Genomic DNA, 17,100 nt, shown 5'->3' on the forward strand with positions numbered 1-17,100 from the left:
GCCTCACGTAGTTTCTGCTGCAGTGGCAGCTCCCCAAGGCATCTAAGACTGTCCATTTTCATGCTTCACAAAGATACAGAATTGTATCTGATGACTAATGTACATGTGAGTTATTCAGTGTTCTGAACTATAAAATAAGCAGTGGCCTACTTGATGTAAAGAACAAGGTCTATAAATACAGACATCAAGCACTCACTTATTATTATTAATCATAAACAAAGTTAAAGGTCAAAGCACTGTCCTCTGGCATATAATCAGGGCATTAGTTGGTTTGAAGGATTGCGACAGTGCGCAAAAGCAAACAAACCTCCCTTGCACATGCAGATGTAACATTGGCATTTGAAGCTTTTCTTCGTCAATAAACAGATAAAACCATCAAAATGTGGGATTGAGGAAATTCCACAAGATGAAATATTTATGAGCGCTCATAATGCCAGAACAGTATTACAAATCTGCAAAATCCTCCAATCCTTGTCTGGGCTTTCCAGTGGGCTTAGGGAGGAATCTCGGAGCACTTTTGTAGAGCTTGAGCAGATATGAATCTGAATTTGAAGCAAATAAATTACACAGTCTGACATGTAGGATTGACAAGACAGCAGTGTTAATCTCACCAATAAAATTACTGAAGAAAACATCTTTGATGAAAGTGAGAATGTGCATCATGACAAATATTGAACTTCACTATATATATATATATATATATATATATATATATATATATATATATATATATATATATATATATATATATATATATATATGTATATGTCAACCGTTTACACGTAGAATCAGCAAAATATCATATCTCTTTAAAATTAATAATATGCAAGGTGTATGTATATTAACTTTTGACCACAATTATATATATATGCATACATATACACATACAGTACCGGTCAAAAGTATGGAAACATTACTATTTTTAATGTTTTTGAAAGAAGTCTCTTATGCTCATCAAGCCGGCATTTATTTGATTACAAAAATTCAGAAAAAACTGTAATATTGTGAAATATTATTACAATTTAAAAATAATGGTTTTCTATCTTAATATACTTTAAAATATAATGTATTTGTGATGGAAAGCTGAATTTTAATCAGTCATTACTCCAGTCTTCAGTGTCATATGATCCTTCAGAAATCATTGTTATATGCAGATTTGAAAATCAGTTGGGAAACAGTTGTGCTGCTTAACTTTTTTGGAACCTATGATACTTTTTCAGGATTCATTGATGAATAAAGTCAAAAAGAACAGCATTTATTCAAAATAAAAAACATTTCTAGCAATATAAATCTTTACTATTATTTTATCAATTTAACACATCCATCATTTATAAAAGTATTAATTTCTTTAAAAAAAAAAAATACTTTATTTATTTATTATTTTATTATTATTTTAAATAATAATATAAATTATCTTTTTTGTTACTTTTTATTCATCAAAGTATCCAGATAAAAGTATCACAGGTTATAAAAAAAAACAGTTTCCAACATAAATAATAAATCAGTATATTAGAATGATTTCTGAAGGATCATATGACACTGAAAACTGGAGTAATGCACATGAAAATTCAGCTTTGCATCACAGAAATAAGTTATATTTTAAGTATATTAAAATAGAAAACCACTCTTTTAAATTTTAATAATATTTCACAATGCAGGTTTGACGAGCATAAGAGACTTCTTTTAAAAACATTAAAAACAGTAATGTTTTCAAACTTTTGAGCGGTACTGTATGTCGTAACATGGCAATATCCGAAATGTTTTGGTCCCCATGAGGAAACAGCATATAAATCATTCAAAGTGATTATTTTTGTTTTCTGTGTTGGGTAGGTTTAAAGTTTAGAGTAAGGGATAGAATACAGTTTGTAAACTGTATATTCTATTTTTTTTTTTTTAATAAAAAATCATAATGTCTATGGAATGTCCCCATAATTACATAATCCCATAAACAACATTAAAACCCAACATGTGTGTTTGATTTACTTTATTACATTTTTTTACTTTGTTTTTTTCTATTTTTGGTTGACTAAAATGTGATGCCATTTTAGTGAGTTAAAAATGAAGGGGAAAAATATATATAAGTAAATTTAGTCACGTAATACTGAATAAATGTATTAGATATTTGTCAAAAGAAACAAACTATGCCACTAAAAACAGTGTAAAAATGATCACTGCACATCACACTCCAGAAATACAGAAGTAATGAGAATAGATACAATAATGAGAACAAACAATTGATTTAATAAACTCAGCCCACCTACAGACCATTTGAGCCAACCTTTTAAGATGTATTACAGCACAAATCTGTTACTATGGCAACCCCACAATGACTTCCCTAAACGTAGACTATCCCCCACTCACACACGCTGTACTCACATGTGCCGTAATGTGCTGGACCCTTTAAAACCACAATGACGCATTCATACTGCATATTAGGGCTGCTAAATATATCGGTGAAGATCAGTTAATGCTCAGAATAAGTGATGAGTTTGAGGTCCTGCTGCTTACAAGTCCTCAGTGGAGCGATATGAGTGGGTGTTTTACAATGTAAGAGCTTTTAAGGAAGTCTCTGGGCTAATTACAGTAATTACTTGTACCTTTGCCACTGCAGTGGCATGGCATATTGTGCTTCCTTAATTAAATCCGTACTCGGCCCCTGGCCGGCAGGAATAATGGTGTTGTGTAACCGTGGAGATGCTGACTGATATCTCCGCTGAGGGAAGCATATCTGTCTGACCATCTAATCTTGTACCCTTCAATGTGTCTGTGTGGATATCAGCCCGGGTTCTGCCCGTCAATCTGTGCTAGGTGCCCCAAGTCATACGGCAGGTTGGTAATTAGCGCAGGGCTGTACCCTGGCTGATTAGCCACTCATTACTCAGTAGTAACAGAAAAGCCTGGTGACCTAAATTAACAGGAGTCAGGTGCCTATGGGGAAGCAGGGCATGTAGGTACAACAGCCCAACCCAATCAATCTGAGCTCAGAGCTGGACTAAACCAAAGTAAGAACAGAAAACCGTTCAGAGTGATAGTCAAAGGGCACAAATGCCAACTTTGAAGATAAAGCTTTGCTTAAACTATAAATAAAACCTGATATCTCTCAAATCCTACGTGGCAGTCATTTGATATTATTTCATTTATACAACAGTGTGTCTTTGACGCCCCTAATGGATTTTCAATTTGAATCGCAGAGATTTTATTCATTTAAAGGTGAATAATGTTCCAATCTACAAGGCAAAAGCTACTGTATATCACATTTATGTTCTTAGCAAAAGCTTTCTTAAAGCAATTTACTGTAAAAAAAGAAAAAAAAGGGAAATTCGTTGGACTCCATTTGCATTAAAGCATATTTTGCTCACTACACTGTAAAAAATATATCTGTAAAATAACAGAAAAAGTACTGGCAGCTTATAACCCTAACCCTAAAGGGCCGTTCACACCAAGAACAATAACTATAAAGATAACCATATCAGCGTCCACATGGGCAGACGATATCATTCTGTTTATTCTAAGTGCGTGCTTGTCTGCCGCTTTAAATGCTCAAGCTCGTAACAGCAGGATGCATTCTGATTGGCCGTCAATGTTTTTATCGTTCATCAGCTGGATAAAATTGTTCTGAAAATGATTCCAACGATACAGTTTCTCTATATCTTTATCGTTATAGTTATCGTCCTTGGTGTGAACGGGCCTTAACCCATAAATCCAGTAATTTTACGGACATTTCCGTTAACCCTAAAACACAATGCAATGAAGGTCAAAATACATGTAAAACAACTGTAAAAAATAAATACGGAAAATTCCGTCAAATTAATACAGTATATTGTGCCCTATTTTTATGGATTTATTTTAGAGTGCAAAAGAGTGAGAAGTTAAAGGGATCATGAACTGGCGTTTTACATTTTTTTATACTGTTGTCTAAGGTCAAATTATTGCGTTTGCGTGGTTTTTACATTCAAAAACATCATAAGGAATAAGTAATAGGCTATATTCTCTATAATCACACAATGATTCATCTCACATCCACCCGCGATTGATTGGAATTATATTTTTTATTAACGTTACTTGGTCCGCCCGATCAATGAATATAACCGCGAACCGTACACCCATGCACGCCCTTCAAATATGGAGTCAAGAGAGTGAACAACGCACATCAAGACAGTAATGAACCAAGAACACCACAAATAAAGGATTCTCCAGCCTGTGACAGCGTGCTAAGGTTTGTTCTGTTAGACACGTACACATAATCCATAGATATCAAACGATCTGTTTTTTTTTTTTACCCACACTAGTGTGTCGTTTCATTCGTTCATGTAATCTCATCCTGTCTGCAAATCCAGTCTCTTGAACATACGTGCAATGTCTTCCTCACGTGAGCTGGATATTCCTTAAAAACAAAGTTCATCCATGCATTCATAATATTGGAATCCGAATGCTTAAAAATCAGAATCCGAAAAGCTTATGTGGTATGTTTACTACTTAGAAATTCGATGCTGTTTAGCTCTATGCCGCTCTTAGCTGTGTAATGTTAGTGGCACAAGTCGGTGGGCGGGGCTACAGAATCAGGCGTTGTTCTTCTTCTGTTTAGGCGGTGCTTCACTACACTCAGACGTCATAGCCTGGCATATTCTGAAATCGATCGTTTGCTGGGCCTGGTGTCTATAAAAGCTTTTCTTTGACTAACATGGGAGTTTTCAGCTCTGAAACTTACAGGATATTCTTATATTACCATGACCTTTTATATATCAAAAGCTCAAGGGAAAGTTGATTTCTCATTTCATGACCCCTTTAAAAAACACCACTTGTATGGAACTGTTTTATTATGTTATGTTTACTATGGCCAGAGGAGATCCGGCCCCCTGACTGAGCCTGGTTTCTCCAAAGGGTTTTTTTCTCCATTCTGTCACCTGATGGAGTTTGGGTTCCTCTGGCTTGCTTAGTTGGGGACACTTAATATTCAACAATATTATTGATCTGACTGTACTGAGAACTGAACTGGATGATGATCCTTTTTTGCAGAACTGCTTTGTAGATGAAACAAACTAATTTAATAATTGATGATCTTTACAACAGAACCGAATCAACACTGAACTGACTTCAGCTGAACAACAGCCGAAATGCATCATTTTCCTGTTATCACTGTAAAGAGGCTTTGAAACAATCTGTCTTGTATAAAGCGCTGTATAAATAAAAGTGACTTGACTTAAGAAAATATATAATAAATTGTTCATGAGCAGCACAGGAAAATGACAAAAGGCTGACAAAAATGACATGTCTTATCATAAAAAGCAGCTGAAATAAATGATAAATAGAAAGAACAGAGTTATAAGTTCCAGACAAATTAATATCTTAGGGGGAATAAACAGTTTCCCTGCACCTCTCCATAGGGAGATGAGTGCAGCACAGCAGATAGATAGTTAATAAACTCATCACTCTCTATAGCTACATGGTAACAGATCTGCATGTTTGGCAGGTGTTAAAGGTGTTGACTACAGCTCTGGTACGCTTTGAAATGGCCATTGGACAGGCAGAGGATTTGAAGCTGTTAGATGGCCATCTGGATGACTATTACGTGGCTAAAGCACAGTCATTCTTTAAGACATGCCAAGCTTTGGATGCCAAAGCAGAAGAACATGGTTAGAGCTGTTGCCAACATAAAACACTTTGATGCTTACTTTTATTTAACTTCACGGCCGTAACATTGTCTTGAACATTGGGGGGGGGGGCGCAATTTTTTTATTTTTATAAAGCATGAAACAGAACAGTGAACAAAATTCTAGGTCTAATTCTAGTTGGGAAATAATCATTTTGTGTCTTTTGGCAAACAATATTTGCATCATTTGCGTCAAATATATTATTAGTCTTGAGATTCTTCGCATTAGTGAATAAATACATAGACCTGTAAAACATTTGAAAACCCTAGTGGTGGAATTTTTGCAAACCGTGTCAAAGGTTCCAAGTTCTGATCCACTCTCATTTAGTTTTTTTTCTTCTTCATTAAAATCAAAGATGCTCATCAATGATTGTATATTAAGAGCATGGACACGTTTGTGTGCATTATGTTTTGTGATTTCACCGGAAAGAATAGTCTCTCTCCGCAACGGCATTAAGCGATAGATTGACGTGCTTGTCTGTGTGTGTGCACTGCATGAGCCAAAAAAGAACGTAAACCCCGCCTACTTTGATTTGATTGGCCATCTCAATCATTTTGACATTGATGAGCGCTGTTAGACCAGACCACTGAGACAAACCAGACTAAAATTTAACTTTTAAGCCTTTTTGTCATCCTAACAGCAACATACAGAGCGCTGCATAATGAAGTGCAGCAGAGCAGTGCAAGAATTGCAAATATTGGAGGGGACAATTTGGCCATTTCTAATTATTGGGTGGGGACTTGTCCCACTCAATGTCTATGGTGGTTACGGCCTTGCTTCAAGTAACACATAAAATCAATAATCAGTTCAAATAATATGAAAACAGTCATTAATGCCATTAATACAGCCCAGATATTATTAGTGGAGGTGTTTGTAAGGTTGGAAGATTCATTTTACAGAATCAGTTTTTGATCCAAATTGGTTAAAAAATACATAATAAACCATTAAAAAAACAATATCAGGATATCATGTCTTTCACTTATTGCTTATTGCTTGTTAATAACCTTTTTGTCCCATTTCCACAACAACTGTTCTGTTAAAATCACTAGGTTATGACATCAGCCTTCAGGTGAAACATCCCCAGCGTGATGTCTTTGGATTCAGCAAGTGATTCACTCAACGAATCAATTCAACTCGTACAAAAGGTTTAGTTGAATCAATAGCTCTTAATCAATAAGAGGGAAATTCAGTTTGACTTCCAAACGGGTTAAAACAAATCATTACAAAGCTACTCTTGAATCAGACATCACTAGATGAAACTGCAGCAAATGGTCACTGATCAATTAAGTAAAAAAAAAAAACTGAAAATATGCAATTTGTCTTGGCTCCTCAGAGTAGTTCAGTTGAGAACGGAAGGTCTAAACCGGATGGCAGGAATGAGGTAATTACCTGGATAATCTACCTGATCACACTATCTGCTATTCTCTATGTGACCCCTTTCATTTAACTTAATCCAACCATTTTTAATTGCATATGTATTGATCCATAGAAAAACACTGGCCACTGCAAACCTGTCTACTCTCTCATGTTTTTTCTCACTAAAACAATCATTATGAGAATTATTAAAATAATTATTTTAATTATATATTCACCAATACATATCTTCAGCAATTTCCGGGAATATTAAACACTTGGTATATCAATTGAGGAATTAATTGCACAAACGGGCCTAAATAACACATTATTACAGTCTGGACATGTCAAGACAGTGTTATTTTAGTATCATTAATATACTATTATGGTTTTTATTAATATTTTGAATGAGCTTTTATTTTTATATTTTCTGTTTTCATTTCAAAACCTTGAATTCTTATTATAGTTCCTATTATTTTTTTGTTCAAGTTTTAGTTATTTTAGTACCTCGGTAACACTTTACAATAAAGTTCATTAGTTAACATGAACTAATAATGAACGGCACTTATTAAAGCAGCACTAGGTAACTTTTCAACCTTTATAATATATTTTCAAGACTCTTGTGATGATACATCGACTTAAAATAGGTTGAATGACACGTCTGCCATAGCCTGACGGGGTCTGTATCGTTTTTAATCGTACTTTTAAACTTCGGGTTTCGGGTAGTAACCCGAGAACAAAAAGAACTACAAAATTCGACTGCTTTACGGCATACAAGTCACGTCCATTAAATTCGGACGTGCGAGCCCAACTATCATTTGTTTGCCGAATGTTATAGTCATGGCCGAAGCAACACAGAAAAATAAGAAAGCAAAGGTTTTGTCGGAGGAAAGCAAAAAGAGGAAACAAGAAAGTGATCGGATTAAAGGCAGGACGAGGATCAACATTGGGCCAGCGTTTGCTCGTTGGCGTGAGCTGAAGGAGGAGGGGCTACATTCTTGCAAGTAAATACATAAGACGTACAAAATCATATTTTAGGATACCTAACATGTCTGTGATATTTGTTTATTTTGTCTTGATTCAAACTATAATGCAAATCGATTTTTCAAATTTGCAGATTCATCTATGGTAGCTTGATATTATAATATTGACGATGTATGGTTATTACCTACCACTCAAACATTGAATTGAAGTATCATATAGATTCTGTAAAACGGGAACCAATAGACTAGGCTACTATAATGACGCTGGCTTGTAAACGTGAGCATCGCGATCATTTGGCGTTTGAAAAAAAATAAAACCCATGAAATTATATTCATATGACATGCTGAAACATATGCCACTGTAACGTTACCTGGGATGAAGACATTTCACACGCGACGCAAGCAGAACACCTGCATGTGAACTCCTGCAGTGTTCAGGGCTAACATGGTTGTCATGTCAATAAATGCATGTGCGATGCATCCCCTGATGTAGGATGATGATAGAGTTTACGACAGTAGTAGAGGTCAATACTGTTTCCCAACTGTAGGGGGACTCGGAGAGCAAAACCTACCGAGTGCTGCTTTAAGCATTTATTTATCTTTGTTAACGTTAATTTCAACATTTACTAATACTTTATTGAAATCTTGTTAACATTAGTTAAAGTCGGCATGAAACGGAAGTTGAGATCGCCTTTTTCTCCTTATTGTGACGTATATCCGAGTGAAACGGCTTCTGAAATTAGAAAAAATGTAGGGGGAGGCTTGATTTTGTCCTTCGGGAATTGATTGGATCGTTGGAAGTTGGGTGTTGCTAACAAAATGGAGGCAGATTTGAAGTTTGCACTCAGTTGTGGAGAAAAACTCGATCTATCTCTTAAATAAATGTATTTTCTCTCTAAATCTTTTCTACATATGTTACTGAGCATATTTCCTCACTTTTCGCTGGTTTATGCTACAGATTTTACTTATTTTAAGCCTTTTATGGCTTTATTTCTGTAAAACTTTTTTCTCAGCTCTCCCTTATAAAGGGGGGGGGGGCGTAAGCGCGTTCACACACGCTGCATTCCTAAGTGCGAGCCGTCACCACAAGCTGTTCGTCCGACTATATTGAGTAATTTTTACATAAAAAAGCTTTTATTTCTCATATATTTCTCTCTTTTTGCCTCAAGTCCTTCTTGAAGAAGGTATTGTGTATACCGAGAAAAATGCACCTAACCACCATGCTACGATCAGTGACAGGTTTCTGAGAGGTGGTGCAGAAACGAGACAGGGGGCGATAACCCCGCCCTTGTGACATAGCACATGACCGGGAGAGAAGAGAAGTCGTTTTGATGGGGGAGGGAAAGTTAACATATTTGATTAAAGACTATAAGGGTAAATTAATTTTTAAAAAATAATGAAGTGCACAGATAAATCAGTTATAGTAAACACTACAATATTAATATAAAAATATACGAATTGTAAAATTTAATTTCATGCCGCCTTTAATGCACTGTGAACTAACATATTAACTAACATTAACAAAGATGAACAACTACAGTAACAAATGTACTGCTCATGGTTAGTTCATGTTAGTTAATACATTAACTAATGAAACCTTATTGTAAAGTGTAACCATTTTATTTTAAGTAACACATTTTTTATGGTCTTTGTTTTAGTTAACGATACCAATCCTGATCAGTGCTGAACTCTTACACTACAAATATGAATACATAATACTATGGATCTAAATCTTAGAACTTACTTTAGAGTGGTCATCTCTGTGAGTGATGGCTGGGTGGCTTTGAGGTAGCTGGCCCGTCGTGCCTGCATCTTGGGCGAGGGTTTAGGGCTGCCGTCCGAGTCTCCGCTGTCATCCTCCGCCATGGCTTTCACGTAGCTGCCGCTGCGCATGCGTCGGCATGGGATATCCTCCTCTTTCCCCAATGGAAAGCCCCCCCACTCATCTTGAGGGACCTGTGGAGTCAGAGGTGACACTGTGTCATTTACCTCTGCCGAAAGGTGCATGTCACCATCCAAGCTGCCTCCTGTGCGCTTGGCTCACAAACCACCCCTACATACACGTGCATATATATATATATATTATATATATATATATATATATATACACACACACACACACACACACACACATTCTGATAGCCTCTTCGTCTCTTTGAGCCGCCAGAGATAATTAATGAGGCTGCCGGTGTGAGCTTGCATGATTACACTAACGACGCCTCCCTGGGTAGTTTAGCATCTGTCTCAGTGCAGCTGTCCCAGGGCAAACTCTCATCAGTAGGACTCTCTGAAAGTATGAGAAGTTGGACTGCAGTTTAAGATAGCGGGACAGCTCAGACTGACAAAAGGGAAAGGTTTTCATTTTCAACCAATTGGTTTTTTGATGGTAATCAAATGCTAACTATCTCATGGGAATAAAACCTTGACAAATGCTCAGGCTACTAGATAAAAGCATGTCTGATGTAATAAAAATATAAAACAAGCATTGTATTAAACCATTAAGTATGAAGTGTTCCAATTGTGTCAGAGCTCTTGACAGTCACCCAAAAAAAGTCATCAAGTAAAAGTCATTAAATTAAAATTGTTTCAACTAACATCCAATAAACTATATAAATACACAACTAAAATAAAAAAACGTAATAAATTAAATAAGGGTAAAATGCAAAATTATAAGGGTGTAACAATATATCGCCTCACAATATATTGCGATACAAAAATGCAACAATATGTATCGTGAATAGTGACAATTAGGGCTGGGTATTGACACAAATTTGACAATTCGATTCAATTCACAAGCTTGCAATTCAATTCCGATTCGATTCAATATCGTTTATTTTGGATATATATCAGGTACAATACACTGCAAATTTTCTCAAGGAAAACAAATCTCTTAACTAAGACTGTAAACTATGGGAGTCAGTTGTAGCCTACTATAATATTGAAGGTAAAAATTAACTGATGTGTATACAAACACTTAAATTAGACTAAAATTTGACTAAAAATTATAATAAAAGTCATAATATTAACTTTACAATTACATAAATCATATTTCTACTCCAAATTGTTTTTTGAAATATAAACATTTAAAATGGTGGCTGTCATAAAAACTTGCCAGATTTATAAATGCATTAAATATTGAAGAACATAAATTATAATGAATATGTGATATGGGGCATATATTTAGTAAAACGCTCCTCTAGAGTTAATTTTTCTAGCTGACTAACAAGTTTATGGAGACTAGATATGTTTTTTCTGAGGTAAATGTGACGTTACATGACATTGTTTACAAGCTGTTTTACTGACGTCTTTCCACGGTTGAACACTGATTGAGCAATTCCATATGACGATACAGATTTCGGTAAGTTGTACTGTATCTTTTAACACTTTCAGATGCTCATTCATGTTTATTTCGCGCTGTAGCTAGTATTAAAGCGGATGAGTTCATGTGCGCTTGAGCTGAGTTGCGCCAGAGCGATCTCACACCACGGCACCAAAACGGTATTTATGTTTTTGAATTTCGTAATAAAATGGACGTAATTTGAAATCTGAGACTTTGTGTCATATCAATAGTAACAAAGCACAAAGATTATTTCGTTTTAATGGATGGGAGGCGCCGGGCTACAATGTTCTGTTCATTCATCTGAAAACAGGATAACTAATCGATTCTTGGGATTTAAGAATCGATATCGGTTCGTAAAAATGAGAATCGAATAAAATCGAGAAATCAATATTTTTTTACCCAGCCCTAGTGACAATATCTATTGTGTATTGTTCACCAAAATGAAGTTTACAGAGTTTTAGTGTCAGTACTACATCAAACTACTATATATAATGTTGAATATAAATGTAAAATAATGCAATGGGGGAATATTTGCGGGTCCTGATAATGGCAAATTTCTTATGTTACCAGTAAAAATGTGGCCAACATCATTTTAAATGTATATAGTCAGTGACAGAGTGCAAGCATATGTGTCTAAAATACCCCCAATGTAATGCCAAATGTAGCATTTTATTCAACAGAACATATTTTGTTAACCTTTTACCATATGTCTAGGAGTATCGCAATAATATCGTATCGTGAGTTCAGTATCGAATCGTGACATGAGGGTATATCGTTACACCGCTACTAAATTATGAGGACATTCTTATGCACTATAAGAAACATAAATAAAAGTCTATAAAGTTGGGTTATAATAAACTCTTTAAGCACAGTGACCCAGGCTCAATTTCCATTATGACAACTACATTTATCTTTTAATAAATCAAGTAAAAAGACTGCAACTACGCCAGCAGATGTATAACAGAAGCAGGATCTAATCTGGTTTCATTTTAGTTGCTTTAACTTGATTACTTGACCTCAAAGCAAGGGTGAACTCATTGTGAACTTAGTGTTACACAAATACCTGCCAGTGTGTTATAAATGCAACTGTTTAGCACTTTGGTAATGGGCCCTTCGTTATGAATTATTATTATTGTTATTAAATCAGTGTCAGAGTGATACCATGCAAATTACTGCAAGCTCATTCTAAGGCCATACAAATGAATGCTAACAGAGAGCACTGCTGTGTTTCGAACTGGTATGCTGCAGGCATCACCCTGCATGGAGGTTCATTTTAAGGTATGGACAGAGAGTATTCTCTCGGCTGGCATCGAGAGAAAATCCCACTTTAAAGAATTTCACTGTGATTATATGAATCACTGCAGAGCTTGTGTTACTGGGGAAACGGCTGGCCTTGACGTCAGGAAGTGTATAAAAGGCAGTCAGAGGAAGAATGACTCCAGTAACACCGGTTCTTTGCCCACACACACACACACACACACACTCACAGACCCGACAAACACAAAACATTCCTTCAAAGATACCACCAACACCCACACAAGCCTTTCGTCAAGTCGCATCTAATGAGCAGAAAATGAGGATAAATCCTGTTGAGCAGACCTGGGTACAGGGCTCAGAGTCCTCACAGCAGATTGGGCTTTGCTTGATCATTTCAAGGGATGAAAGACTGTGTCCCACATGAGAGCTTCCATTTCCTTTTATTAACAGAATTTCAGTTTATATCTTTAGCTGCTTATTCTAGCCCGATGTAGCACATTTTAAAAAGTGCAGTAAGCAATGTTAGCTGTTCTGGAACTACTAGGGCCGCATGATTAAGCGGAAAAAGGCAGAAATCTTAGTGTGACAGAGTGATTATCACATTTTTAATTACATAAATTCATGCACTGCATGTTTCAGCACAGTGCAGCACTGTGTTCTTTTACACGTGTACAGCTGGTGATCCATTGTATTCAGTGTCTCAGAGTTCTTGGTTCACAGTAAGTGTCACTCCATACAACATTTGCCATCTTTCCTGACTTGCAACAAGATTGTTATCAATATACTGTATATTGACTGTATTACTATTGACAATATACTATTAATATTATTCTAAATTTTTTCTCAAATACTTTAATACTATATGTTATTTTACAGTGAAATATTACAATAACATTTGTTTCATATTTTTATTTAGTAATAATAATAATCAATATTATTAGTATAGGTCATAGTAAGTGCAGTTATATGTATGTATGTATGTAAATATATATTATACAGTGGCAAGAAAAAGTATGTGAACCGCTTGCAGAATCTGTGAAAATGGGAATAATTTTAACTAAATAAGAGGGATTATTATTTAGTACTGTCCTGAATAAGATATTTTACATAAAACATTTTTACATATAGTCCACAAGACATAAAAATAGCTGAATTTATTCAAATAACCCCGTTCAAAAGTTTATGAACCACTGATTCTCAATACTGCGTGTCGTTCCCTGGATGATCCACGACTGTTGTTTTTTTGTTTTGTTATAGTTGTTCATGAGTCTCTTGTTTGTCCTGAGCAGTTAAACTGCCCAATGTTCTTCAGAAAAATCCTCCAGGTCCTGCACATTCTTCAGTTTTCATACTTTTTCATATCTGAACCCTCTCCATCAGGGACTGTATGATTTTGAGATCCATCTTTTCACACTGAGGACAATTGAGGGACTCAAACACAACTATTACAAAAGGTTGAAACATTCACTGATGCTCCATTTTCACAGATTCTGCAAGCAGTTCACATATTTTTTTCTTTCCACTGTATATAACACATTTTTGGCCAAATTGTGCAGCCCTACAAACAAGCACAGCAAAAAATTAAAAATAAATAAAATAGATAAAGTAAATAAAAAGCAAAAATCATAAATTTTTCATCAGAAAAGTTGCAATTAATTGCAACTTTTCTGATGAAAAGTTGCAATTAATTGCAACATGCAGCCCTACCAAACCACCATCCTAAATAATACCGTTGATGAGATCATTATATTGAGAAGAGCAGCAGCATATCATCTCAAATGTTGAAAAACATTATCAAAACCAAGGGCTATTTTACCAGCACTATCACACAGCTAACAATGAACTCGAATGATCTGCTTTACCTACCATGCTCTCAGCTTCCTGCTTAGTGCTTACCATATATGGGCTTCCCTATAAATGCACAAAATGATTGACAGGAAGAAAGGGCCTTAAAGGGTTCTGACTGGCAAGCCAAAGAATCTGACTGTGGAGAGATGTATCAGAGACAGGTACCAATCTGTAAAAATATAAGGATGTAATGAAACATCAAATTGAGAGAATTGATCATTGAAAACCCTACACTGATTGATCACTGTAAATACTGGTGGCGGATTCCCCTCAATGTCTATGTTCGTACTTCGTAATAGACCTGCATTAATTTACTTCAATACAAAGCAAACATAAGAGCTCAGGAGCTAATGCACAGACACACACAGATATACAAACCCTCAAATACAAAAATCATAAAACCCTAGTTTTTTTTTGTATGAAGTCCACAAAATCAAAATAATAATTCTAACTTGATATTGACAAACTCGCTGAATGTCTAAGAAAATCTTTCAACAAACCATTCGAACAAGAACTGAACAGTGCAATGCCCTGTCACTCACGGTTACTATGGCAACTGGCGTCCAGATTTAGCCCCGAAGAAAGATGCCAATTATTCTTTGTATTGACAGAGCATGATAGAGAACATGTGAGACATCCTGCCAGCTCAATTTAGCCTCTGAATTAGTATGGGCTGCCCACGTGCAAACTCTGATTCACAGTCCGCTGCAGGTGGTCTTAAGATCTTTTCTAGTTCGCTCATTTAATGCATGTATAACGTAACGGGTTACCTCATTTGTCTGTTCACTCAGACTTTGAGGACTGTGCAGCCTTACGTACAGGAATAGGAACAATTTCAAATAATATAAGATACACAGAGTTCCCTCTCACCCCAACTTCTATTCTTTTTTTTTACTTAATGATTAATATGAATCATTTAAAACTCTAAAAACTGACACATGCCCTGTAAAGAAAAAAGTACTGAGGATGTAGCAATTCCATAAAAATGGAATTTGTCAATGCTTCCTCTCAATCAAACTATTTTTAAACAATATCATAAGAGTGCTGTTATACCCCATAGAGTGGTATTCTTGTTCAATCAACCACTGTCATGAACAATTTGCTTGCCTGTTGAGGACCCAAGGGGGTAGCCGTTTGTAATGCCTGATCAAACAACCATAATACCTATAATGTCAATTTAAATTCAGAATCTGAAATGAATCTGAATTTAATTTGAATTGAATTAAATTTAATTTATGTATTCCAGATTAAATATAGCCCCGTTTCCACCGAATTTACCCGGAACAATTTGTACCAGGAACTTTTTTTACAGGAACTTTTATTCCCCCCAGACCTGCTACTGTCTGCGTTTCCACTGCGGTCTAAAGTACCGTGAAGATTAGTCCGGTGATGTAGGACTGCGCCCGGCTGCTCCTCCCAGTCAGCGACGGACAGTATTCATTTTTGTGCGACACTGTCTGCAACTATAACAAGTATGGAGGAGATGCAAGCAGCGCTACTTTTGCTGGTTATAGATTGGTTTACTAAAGAGGTCATTAACAAAACGGCAGAAAAGAGACGAGCACTGATACTAAAGCGTATTCTGAAAGCTAGATTTAAAATAAGACAACGTATGTTATTATCAGCTATTACGGACATTGACCATGTGATTGCTGAGACGAACGTGCGCCATCAGACAGAAAGAGCAAGACTGATATTTACTGAACGCAGAACGAACCTCGCAATTCCAGTTGAAATAAAATGCTGTGTGAGTTCAACCAATCAGCATGTTCAGCGCCCAAGTCCCACCACCGAAAGTTCCGGAACTTTGAAAAAGTACTACCTCAGGAACAGGGCCGTTTGGAGGGGGAAATATTTACCCGGAACTTCATTTAGACCCTGGTTCCTGCGGTCGAAACACACCGAGTACCACCCCAAAGTTCCTAGTTCCTGGGGAAAGAGTCTGCGGTGGAAAGGTGGCTTATGTAATAATTTAATTTGTTTGGACTAGGGTGGACAGTAGACATGTGCCGGTATACGGTAATACGATATACCGCAATAATGAACATGCACAATATTGTTATCGTGGGCACTTCAAAATACCGTGAATAATTATTTCTTACGAATTATTCAGATTTTTAGAATGCATATTAAGAATACTTTACCCGTCAACCGTTTAAAATTAACAATACGTCAAAGTAAGAGGAACACGCACTGATGTAAACAAACCGTGCATGAGCCGAGATGCGCTGAATGAAAACACATTCACTCTCTGACAGCAGAGGGCGCTGACGGAACAGCAGAAATGCAGCCGTTTCCCTGGTAACCCTCATAAACAAAACAATACGGTGCTCATCACATAACCTAATACTTAATACTTAAAGAATTAAGGCTATTCATTTTCAAACTTAAACATTTTATATTTTAATCTGGACTAAATGACATGCCCTAGATATTGTTTGAATATGTTCTGATTGTTGTTCAGTCACACACTTTACAATAAGGCTGCATTATTTAACATGAGTTCATTCATTAACAAACTGACAGTGAAAAATACTTCTAAAGCATTTATTAAAGGGTTAGTTCACCCAAAAATGAAAATTCTGTCATTAATGACTTACCCTCATGTCGTTCGACACCAGTAAGACCTCCGTTCATCTTCGGAACAGAAATGAAGATATTTTAGTTG

At 36.0% G+C, this 17,100-nt stretch overlaps 1 protein-coding gene across 3 annotated transcripts in view; it reads right to left on the reverse strand.

Annotated features, from left to right (window-relative positions):
* The window catches only part of dlgap1a (discs, large homolog-associated protein 1a), a gene marked incomplete at both ends in the record, with an annotated part of 69,039 nt that overhangs the window by 47,042 nt on the left and 4,897 nt on the right, over positions 1 to 17,100 (reverse strand). For all 3 annotated transcript variants that reach the window (XM_079818390.1, XM_079818389.1, XM_079818388.1), the window contains one exon: positions 9,732 to 9,943. In XM_079818390.1, the coding sequence (XP_079674516.1) occupies positions 9,732 to 9,943 (212 nt within the window). The remainder of the gene's footprint in view (positions 1 to 9,731; positions 9,944 to 17,100) is intronic.

The sequence above is a fragment of the Gobio gobio genome (assembly GCF_949357685.1).
Source record: "Gobio gobio genome assembly, chromosome: 6".
Classification (NCBI taxonomy): Eukaryota; Metazoa; Chordata; class Actinopteri; order Cypriniformes; family Gobionidae; genus Gobio; species Gobio gobio.